General features: G+C 40.1%; 2 protein-coding genes across 2 annotated transcripts in view; both read left to right on the top strand.

Annotated features, from left to right (window-relative positions):
• LOC142338607 (selenoprotein S-like) overlaps positions 1–10,439 on the top strand; it is a 482,730-nt gene extending 472,291 nt beyond the window's left edge. The window contains exons 2-4 of the mRNA XM_075388434.1: positions 6,829–7,052; positions 8,784–8,946; positions 9,506–10,439. Of these exons, the coding sequence (XP_075244549.1) occupies positions 6,859–7,052; positions 8,784–8,946; positions 9,506–9,808 (660 nt within the window). The 5' untranslated portion in view covers positions 6,829–6,858 and the 3' untranslated portion in view covers positions 9,809–10,439. The remainder of the gene's footprint in view (positions 1–6,828; positions 7,053–8,783; positions 8,947–9,505) is intronic.
• Positions 95–3,491, top strand: LOC142337817 (uncharacterized). The gene has a single exon (XM_075387347.1). It carries the CDS (start codon positions 221–223, stop codon positions 2,723–2,725), a length of 2,505 nt encoding a protein of 834 aa, XP_075243462.1. The 5' UTR covers positions 95–220; the 3' UTR covers positions 2,726–3,491.
• Positions 10,440–10,657: the final 218 nt, after the last annotated feature.

Here is a 10,657-nt window from a genome sequence, read left to right as displayed (position 1 = left end):
CCGAGCAGCCAAAGTAAAACAACAAATTCAAATTTTAATTAGTATCATTGCATTTGATGTTCATGTAGAATTTTCAATATGCTCAAAACCAAACACCTGAAAATTTATTGATCAGTTGTAATTTGCAGCGTTGAATCTATACGCCACATCTGTCCAATTTGCTTATCAATTTTTTTGTAAATGTGTTCAGTTTGAAATTATTCAGATAAAAATGTGATTGATGTCTAGTGGAGGCTTGAATCCAAAGCGTCCCCCTCCAAATGTATCCCAGACCAAAAGTTCCAGGCTGCTGGCCAGACGACAGCAATCCAACTCTTTAAACAGCAGTGGCAGTGGATCACTTGCTCCGAGAAACTCATTATCTTTGCAACCACCTGTGCAAAGCGTAGGGTTGTCAGGCAATCCTAGAACTTCGCAAACTAACGTTCCAACTAGAAGGTTGTCGAATTATGCTCCGACAGCAGAACTTGCAAACGTTGCCAACGCGAGTCCGAGAGTTAGAAACCGATTCTCGTTGCCTTCAATTGGTGCACAGAATTCACCTACAAATCCTTCAGCATCAAATTCTGGGGTGTCATCGCTAGTACCTCCCGAAGCGCGTCGGCGTACGAATCCGGCTCAGGAGTACTTTAACGATGTGGGAATGATATTAGACAGCGATGGTTCGCCGGACATTACAGAATGGGATTTTAGAGTTACACCTCGAAATTCGAATGGAGCTCAAAGTTCGAGTCGGATTCCAGTTAGAGCAAATGGAGGTAATGGAACTGGCAATGGTGGCAACCATTCGGGACCTCAGTCATTGTTTCCAATCAGTAGAACCAATTTACTATCATCAAGGTCTAACACCATTCGGCCATCTGCCAGTTCCTCAAATCTGACAAACTCCGAGTCAACAAATGAGCTCACCGATTCTTCTGAACGAGCTGAAGTAACTGTTCCTAATGGATCGCCAGAATTTTCTCAAGTTCTATCCCAAATATATGCAAGTCCAGCCAGAAATCAACCGCCTGGATCAGACAACGCGGGCTCAAATTCGAGCAGGGTACAGAACGCCGATGCAGCAGAAGCCCGTACATCTCGAAATACTGCCAACAGTGGGTCAGTTCAAACTAATGAGACCAGGCAAACAGCTGTGGGTCGATCCCAAGCTAGAACTGGAATTGGGTCGTCTTCAAATGGTGGAGGTGCAAATGCGGGAAGTGCTGTCGGCACTTCAGGAAGGTCAGTGGGAGCAAACTACAGTCCTGTAATAGCTAGAGAACCGTTGACAGATACATCGGAGTTTGAAGTTGAAAGTGTCGACGATGTATTGACAAGAATCCGTCGCCAGAATAACTTGCCAGAACCGACAAGCACTCAACAAAGTTCAGGTAGAACTAGATTTGAAAGACGGACGTTTCCGGGTAATAGTGTTAATGCTCCGGAAACTTCAACAAATGCCGCCTCAAATCAGATGGCATCCGCCCCAAGATTATCCGTGGCTGCTGAAAACCGAATTAGTGCCCAATCAAGTATTTCAACCCCAAGACGGAGTATCGAAGAAACAAGTACATCAATTGCTTCAAGACCCAATTTTCTACCCTCGACATCAACAGCAAACACATCAACTTCCGTGACAACGACCAACGTAACGCGTTCCCATAATCAACCTCTTGTTGCATCTAGTAGCTCGAGTAGCAGCAGCTCGAATGCTAATGCTTCCAACGAATCCATTCGATCAACAGTTCCAAGGAGGACTTTTACGGGCACTAGATCATCGCCCGTTGCTAATAACTCTGGAATCAATACTGCCAACGGTAATGGGGAACAGCTTAATAGAAGGTCAAATGTCTCTGGAATCAATCGATCACCAACTAGAAGTGATCGTAGTGGAAGTAATTCATCTTCATCTCGTAGGTCAAATAGACGAGACATCAGAGCAGTTCTGCGGACACCTCCGAATGAAAGAAACCAAATATTCGACGAAGCTGACACCCCCCGAGCTGTACCTCCGATTCGAAACCAGAATCAAGGATCCAGTAATGCAGCGTCATCGCAGAGAACAACCGTGCACGATTCTGAGGATGATGACGAAGAATCGGATGACGCGACTCCCAGACCTCGAGTGGTAGTCGCTAATCGCAATGCTAATAGAATTGGAGTCAGATTTACAAGCACTCTAGACAGGTTCGCAAATAGTACGAGAACCCTAAGAGCATCTGAGGATACGAACACGATTTTCTCCTCCGACGATAGCGACGAAGATGAAGAAACGACAACGACCGGAAGAACTGATAACCGAAATACCTCGACGTCAGGGAATCAAACTCCTCCTGAAACCATTCCACACTTAGACACGCATGTAGGAATCATGCAACTTTTGGGATTAGATTTGCCCCAGAGCACGACTGAAGTCATTCTTTTGAATCAGAGATCTATTTTGGAGCAGTTGCTTGAGACTTATATCACTTTGATGGTTTCTTTGCAGCAAAATAACGAACCGCAACGACCTGCGGGTTTATCAACCGAAGTAATTGATAAGCTACCACGGGAGAATACAACGAAAGAACAAGTTTTGGAGAATTTGTCCTGTTCGATTTGCTTGGCTAACTTTGAAGTCGAAGAAACGACAACAAAGTTGCCAGAATGCACGCATTTGTTCCACCATCCATGTATTACGCACTGGTTGCAAAAGTCACCCACATGTCCATTGTGCAGAACTCCCGTCAGTGACGAAACTTGAATAAAACTTTACTGGATTAAAACATATTCCCTTCTCTGGACAGTAAGAGATCTGGAAAAATGTTGGGTTCCCTCTTCCCCCTCCTTCCCTCGGTGCCGCTTATGACCCCCGCTTCCGATTTTTGTTGTTATCTAGGTCATCATGTTGCTTCTATGTGATGAATAAGCAAATTTGAGTGCCTTGTGGAGAGGAAGGGGGGTTGACCAAAAAGAATAGATCTAAATTTTTGAAGTGGAGCTTGTTGACATGTTCGAAACATCTCAGCAATAAAGCATCCATAATTTCTCCCGACTGTCGTATTTGAACTCCTCCGTCGTTCATTCTTACATTAATAGGAACGTAGTCTTCTAATGCCGCTTGAACTTGGGAATGGAATATATTTGAGCCTTCTCGCTTTGTGACGGTCTAAAGAGTGCTTACCTGAAAAACTGTCTTCTTCGTTGAATGCTTTTTGTCTCAGCATGACTTGTTGCCCAAAATAATTAAAATAGGCAAATTTTGGTTAAAATTTTTGAAAAATTAATCATGTTGAAGGGAGACTTTTAAGAGCACAGCGGCATTCTGAATTCTTTATATAATTGAGCTGTCATAAACTTTTAATCAGTAGATTAGTTTAACAAGTAATGTGTATATTAGTGTATATTTATTCCATCATTGCAGCACAACACAACAGCTGTTAATTTTCTATTGAGAAAGTGAACATGTACATATTTGTAAAGGAAGTTTTATTTTGGCATTGAAATATCTAATTTATATTTGCGACCAAGGTTTATTTTTTGGGGACCCTAAGTTTATTTGTGGGGTTAGAGACTTTATGACACCCTGGCTTTTTTAAAGTCAATTTTGGACGGTTGGTATCTCTTGCGGGGAGATGCAAAAGCGGTATCATTGAAAAGCCCTTGAAAAACTGAATCGAGTGTTGAAGCTCGCTGCGTCGAGAATTTCTTCACAAAGAGAAAATATAGAAGGATCTGTTTTTACAATTTAGTGATATTTTTCCCCATGGTTCAAAACTCCTGTGTTTTCAATGAAAAAAAATTGAATTAGTTGGGGCACCAATTGTTCCGCCAATTATTTTAATGCCTTTTGCGCAGAAGTCAAATTTCCGAATTGTTTTTTCAGAGAAGTGAGTTTCTAACGTTCCAGGCCTATGTAATTTGTCTTACAGTCAAACAATTGGCAAATCTCATGAGGTCTTTGTGTCTATTACAAACTTATTGTATATAGCTACCGATTATAACTTTTTTGGTACATTTTAAGTCAGAAATATTTGTAACGATACATCATGTATATATGGGTTTTGGTCTTACTCTGCATATCCTCTCATATAAATTCTTGTAATATTTGCCAATTCATCCCAAATTTGATTTATTAATGAAAATGCTTGCTTTCCCAGTGTAAGTAGTTTTTCTTATGAACAAGTTTAAAATGTCGCCTTTCAGAAATAGCGACACCATTCTTTTCTGGAAATCTCATTGAGCTTGAAGTGTTTTTGGTGTGTTTTCCTATGTTGACTAGTTTGATAGTTTTCTCGTATAACTTTTCAACGACTTTGATGCCAACGGAAGTCTAAAATAGGCAGGTTCCTTATTGGATTTTAGTTTGTCTGAATTGTAGGTTCATTTGCTGTATTACAATTTATAAACTCTTGCAATCAAACGAACAAAAAAACAGGTTTGGTGGTTTACTAATTTTGTGGAATTGTATGTAGTTGCTTTGTTTTTCTTTTAATCAAACAGATATTTATTTCGTTTAACCTGCTTGCTGCCTTTTCAACTTTTTGCGTGATTTTTTTCATTTTGTCAGGCTATTGTTATTCTTTCAATTTCAAAATATTTGCATTTTTAAAATGACGCTCTGCTAACAATTGACCAGCAATTGTACAAATTTGTTTTCAGGCTATGTGTTCTAACTAAAATTGGAACAATTACGACGAATAATACGGAAGCATTTGCTTTATTGTTTTTAATGCTGCGTGCTTGAAAGAACATCTAGCTTTATATAGGCTTAATTGGATGGAAAGGTTATATTGAAGTTTTTTTGGACTAAAGTCATTGATCCGTCTGCAGCCAAATTATCGAGTGTTTCCTACCAAAATATACTGACTGCCGACTACGGATCAGGAATCAATCTAAAATCCAGTACTTCGACACCTTTTCCTCATATTTGTGACAGATTGTTGAGTCGGGCTACTAACGCGTGTCATATTTTTTGGATCATAACTTTGTCTTATGAACGGTTTTGTGCGTTTTAACCTTTCTTGATAACTTGATCTGTTTGTGCTTTGTTCAGAAATATAACTAAATTTGTCATCTTTGCCTTCTTTAACTAACGAATTTCTACCGTATCCCATGTTTATTTTGTCGTTTTGTTTCTGAATAGTGTATTCCCTGCTCCCTTAATAACCTAAAGTTCAATCAATTTCCTACCATGTGCTTTTTTGTAGGAAAAGAATGTTGCATTTGAGAAGGAATATTTTTGTTTGCTACAAATAGGCCGCTCTGAAAAAACTTATCTGAATGCAAGGTCAAGTGGAAAAGTCTGCTTCTTCATTTTTTTACTTGCGTTTAGTTATCAAATTAAAGATTGAAGATAAAACGGCTTTGTTGATTTTATTGAAACGGCTACAGCTATATTAGTTATTCTTTTTGACCTCATTCAACTTTCTGTAAAAAGCACGCGGTATAAAATACAATTACCTTTCAATTGGGAGTCAATCAAATCGACCTTCAAAAATGTTAAAGTTCTCAAACTTAGTCGAAAATTTACAAACGGAGACAGTTGAACTGACGAAGCAAAATCAAGATCCTAAATGACACAAAGAAAGAGACTGAACTGGCTCTTGTTAGTATCATAGAAACACCCTTCTGAAAACAATTTTGGAAAATTTGCGCAAATTAAAAATTCTTTTGTAATTTGAAGTTAGTTAGTCATTTCTGGTTCCTCTGAAAAATCTTTTTCCCCTGGTGCTTTTCAATTTTAAGCTAAGAAAGTATTTTTTGGCAGTGGCTTGGTGAGACACAATAATTTGCCCTAAGAGAAACTTTTCTGCAGTATAATTTGATATATGGTGATGTTGTGCGTTGTATGCTTTTAAGTGCCAATGTGGGAACATTCTGTGCCACGTACAGAAACATTCGAGCTTTCTTATTTTGTTTTTGTTGTAGCATTATGCTTGGCCATCGTTATAAAATTTCAATGATTTTGTTATTACAGCTGGATTTTTGGGGTCTAGGAAATAAACCCCCGCGAAAAAAAACCACTTAACTTTAGATAGGAAATAAACCCCCACGGAGAATAACCCCCACGGAAATGAACCCCCATTTTAAAATTGGCTTTGGTTGTGATAATTTGTTCGGTTGTGATAGTTTCATATCAAGTCCCACGGGCCGCTGAGGCATGGTCATGGCCCGCGAGGCATGGCCAAACGCGCTAAATGCGCAACTCTTTAATTGGAAAGTGGGGGTTTATTTCCGAGGGGTTTTATTTCCTTTCCTTGGGGGTTTATTTCCTATCAAAAATGAAGTGTTTTTTTTTCGTGGGGTTTTCTTTCCGGAACCGGGATTTTTGGTTTCTGTGCGATAATAGGAAGTGATAGTTTTGACTTACTGTTGATGAAGAGAAACAACTTGGACTGTTTTTTAGATGTAAGATTAGTTTCACTGTAACAAATAGACATCTGGCATGGCAATCGTTGAAATTCAAATCATGTAAGGGAGATTTGGCTACTTGTTCTCTTTTTGTATTAAATTTGATTTTGCTTTAGTGCATACTCGATTCGATCTGTCAATTCAAAAATTTTTTATTTTAGCCAAAGAATCTAACCGAGGATTAAGATGAAACTAAAATTTGAAAACTTGAGCTGTAACAAATGCGTGCAAAGAGCGTGCGTTATTTCACAGTGCACTTTCATGTAACGAGTATATAACTCAGTTGTGAATCCTTGATCTGATACAAGTTTTTTCTGTCATTGCACAGGTCATAAATGATTCCATTTTTGCCTACTTTGTATAAGACTTCTAGACAAAATTCGAGTTCGGTTTTTATTCTTTATTCAGATGCGAAGTGCTACCATCAGCTTTGTATGTTATTGAAATACTTTCAGATTAATTGAGATCTAAGATAGATACCTAATGAACCCAGAACCAGGAGGGGACGCGGGTGATCCTCCCCAAATGGCACAACCCCACTTTTCACACACCCAAGGTGCAGGTGGGCACCAATCAGACGGGATTGTGAGTGACTTGAGGTTGACTTTCTTCACTGTGTTCCAAGAGTACGGATGGTTCATTATTCTTGGACTGGTCACTCTATACTACGCGTACAAGTTGGTAGTTTTTTAATTGCTCTCTAAATAATTTGTAGCAATTATATTAGTCCTGTTGATCTTTTTTAATGCAATTATTCGTCTGACCCATTTGTCCATTTTTCGTTCTCAAAAACGGGATAAACAGGTAGCGCCCAGCTGGCATTAAGTATTCTCCGAGGCGAAGCCGAGGTGTTATGATAACTTCGAGGGCGATAACAATCGTGTGGTAATTTTTTAATCAACACCTGTTGCGGTCATTTCAAAATTGAACACAGATTTATCGGTTTTTCATTTTTATTTTTTGTGGACAATTACATTTTCAAAGGTAAGTGATATTTCTTCGGATCTGTTCTTCGTTTTGTCCGCATCCCCCCCCCATACACACACACAGACACACACGCACACAGACACACACACAAACAAACACACACACTCGCTCGCACACACACAGCACACCACACACACACCACACAAACACGCCACACACACATAGACACACGCACACACACAAACACACGCACACACAGACACACACACACTTACACACACAAACACGTACACACCCACACACACGCACTCGCACGCACGCACACACACAAACACACACACACTTAAACACACACAAACACAGGCACACACACAAACACACACACCCACACACACTTGCACGCACTTGCACCACACAGCACACCACACACACTTACACACGCACTTGCACCACACACACACACACACTTAAACACACACAAACACAGGCACACACAAACACACACACCCACACACACTCGCACGCACTTGCACCACACATACACACACCACACACACACACGCCGTACAGACACCACACACGCGCACCACACACAGACACACGCACAAATACGCACGCACTTGCTACACACACACCACACACACACACACACACCACACAGACTGCACACACAAACACATACCACACACACCGCACAGACACCACACAAACGTACACCACACAAGTGTTTTTTAGACTACAAGTTTATCAAACTTTCCATCATTAGACTACGAGTTTATCACCACTCTTTTATCCGACTGTTTGCGTAGTAACAGTGGCGATAAAAGAGTGTGATAAAGTCGTAGTCTAATGCTGAAGTGTTTTTCCAGTGTCGATTGGGCATTAAAATTTATTACACTGGCAGTTTATTCAACTGCTATTATCGCAACAGGTGTTGATTAAAGCCTTTCAGCTCACTAGTTCTCAAGTATGCGATTCACAGAAACCGTTTTGGAGACTTATACTTTGGTGTGAAGAGACGTTCTTAGAGGTTGACCCTTTCCCCCCACAAACCCACCCACGCCAGCCCCCCTCACGTCACCCCATCCCCACACCTGCACATCGTTCAGGCCTTAAGGGCCTCGTGCAGCCAAAGTCCCCCTCCCACCCCCCCCCCCCCAACTGTCGCACCCATACCCCCTCCCCGGTGAAACCTCACTGCGCTTACCTCACGCCCCTTCAATTAAGCTAAAGCTAGTCTCACTAAAACGTGGCTAGCTACTGACGAAGCCTACCGGTCGTTTGAGAGCACTTCGCCAACGTTTGTCGGTTATGCTTACAAAGCTATATCCAAGTGTTTCGAGATCATAATCCAAAATTTCGAAGTGACTTCTGCATAGTCACTTGACCTTGCTTAAAACACAAAACGTGCACATCTTAAAATGACGAAAGTGGTTCTTACTATGTATACAGGAACTTGTGACATTTTAACTTTTTTTCAGCAAACTCAATATCATGCGCAATACTCCCTCTAGGGGAACATCATCCTCCGCCTCTGCAGGTGGAAGTTCCACCAGGGCATCAGGCAATTCCACTTCATCAGAGGATCCTCTCAAATTCCTGGAGAGACAAGAGAAGATTGCAGCTGCCAGAGCCAGAATGCAGGTATGCGAGCACTTGGTCAGTTCTGTGTTGAATGAGTGGCTATAATTGCTTGTACTATGTCAATGTATGAATGAATTTGTGGATGGTATATGCGTTGCAATGTGCATTGTTGTTTGAGTGAAAATTATGTTTTTTTGTTTGGTTGATTTTTTTTTGGGAAACTACCCTAATTTTAAACTGAAACTAGTTTATTGAATGGTGTTAGAAGGCCGAGAGAGAACAACCTAATGTAAATTGTGCATAAGATAAGTTTGACTCGAAGCTCTACTTGTTCAACGTATACTTTGATAGAGAAATGAAACCCTGAGGAACAAGAAAGAACGTGAGAACGGGTGATAAGAGATGCCCAAGTTCGAGAGCTTAAGACCAGTTGGTGTAAATGGGTAGCACACTAGGCTTGCAAGTAAGAGATGCTGGTTCGAATCCAGTACTGGTCCATTTTCACAGTAGTTGCACCTGCATAGACCCCCTAACAAATGGATAGTTTAAAAAATGGATTATTCCAATCATTCGATGGCTATATTTTTTGAAATTGGAATATTTCAAACTGTGTTTTCAGGAAAAGCTGGATGCACAAGTTGAAGTTGAAAAAACCAAAATTCGGGAACGGGAAGAGAAAGAACGAGAGAATAAAATCCAACAATGGGAAAATTTACAATCGGGAAAAGGTTACTACTCCAAAACAAAGAAACCAGAAGCGGACGTTACTCAATCGGATATTTCAAACGCAGATGCCAAAATTAAAAAATCGACTGCAGCCAATCCGAAAAGAGATTATAACCCATTAATGGGCGGTAGTGGTTCGAGCGGGGATAGCTGTAGCTGGAGGCCGGGAATGCGAAGAATGGGTGGGGGCGGATGAGGTTAATTTGTGAATGACTAGAACCCTTCATTGCTCAAAACTAAAATTGTTTGTCAAATATCTGCTGGTAGCATTGACTGTACTTAAAAAAGTGCTGGACTTAATCCGTGTCACTGTTAAGGTTACTAGTTGTTAGAGACGAATTGATGAAGTCTGCGTGTGTTGGGTTTCAATGTCATTCACGCAAAGAAGAAAAAACCCTTAATTCGTGCGAACAAAATGCAATTGAGAAAATCGGCTCTGATTGGATGGAAGACCTATGACGTCTCTGGTTGAAAAGTGCAAATTTGCATGCAACTGTGAATGAAAAAACTTCTGTTCATGTGCTGATTTACTTCTCATTGCAATTATGGAAGTGTTTCCTTTCCTTCATAAAAAATTAAAGCATTCTATAGAACCTGAACAAAATAATTACTACTTTGCAAAGGAAACAGATGCAATTCTGTAACAGCGGTTGTTATTGCATTTTTTTCTTCGAGGTGCCAATATATATTTATGGGTATGTTTCAATTATGAAAACAGTAGAGTTATTGAAATGTTGCTCCTATAATATGACCATATTCTGTAAAATATGTGAAATGGTTTTTATCGGTTTGTGAGAAGTATTTAGAAAATAATGTTTTTGGACAGGTTTTCATTGCGCATAGTTTTCAGAGAATTATTAAAATGCAAGCAATCTACTAAAAGCTATTTACAAGCCATGCTCCGTCGAAGCATTGGCAACTTTTGGGTTTTTCATTTAAAAAAAGCGAGGTAAAATCATGCCCTCTATTGAAATCATTAGCCCAAATAAGGCTGAAAAGGTTTAGTTTACCCCATCTGTTCTTGAGTTGAGATCTTAGTTACTCT

Source organism: Convolutriloba macropyga, chromosome 4 (assembly GCF_964194025.1).
Source record: "Convolutriloba macropyga chromosome 4, txConMacr16.3, whole genome shotgun sequence".
Lineage (NCBI taxonomy): Eukaryota > Metazoa > Xenacoelomorpha > Acoela > Convolutidae > Convolutriloba > Convolutriloba macropyga.
This window is presented reverse-complemented; position numbering and strand designations above follow the sequence as displayed.

What these genes read in the sequence shown, in the direction of transcription:
- LOC142337817 (XM_075387347.1), top strand. Translation starts at nt 221, where the DNA reads ATGTCTAGTGGAGGCTTGAATCCAAAGCGTCCCCCTCCAAATGTATCC.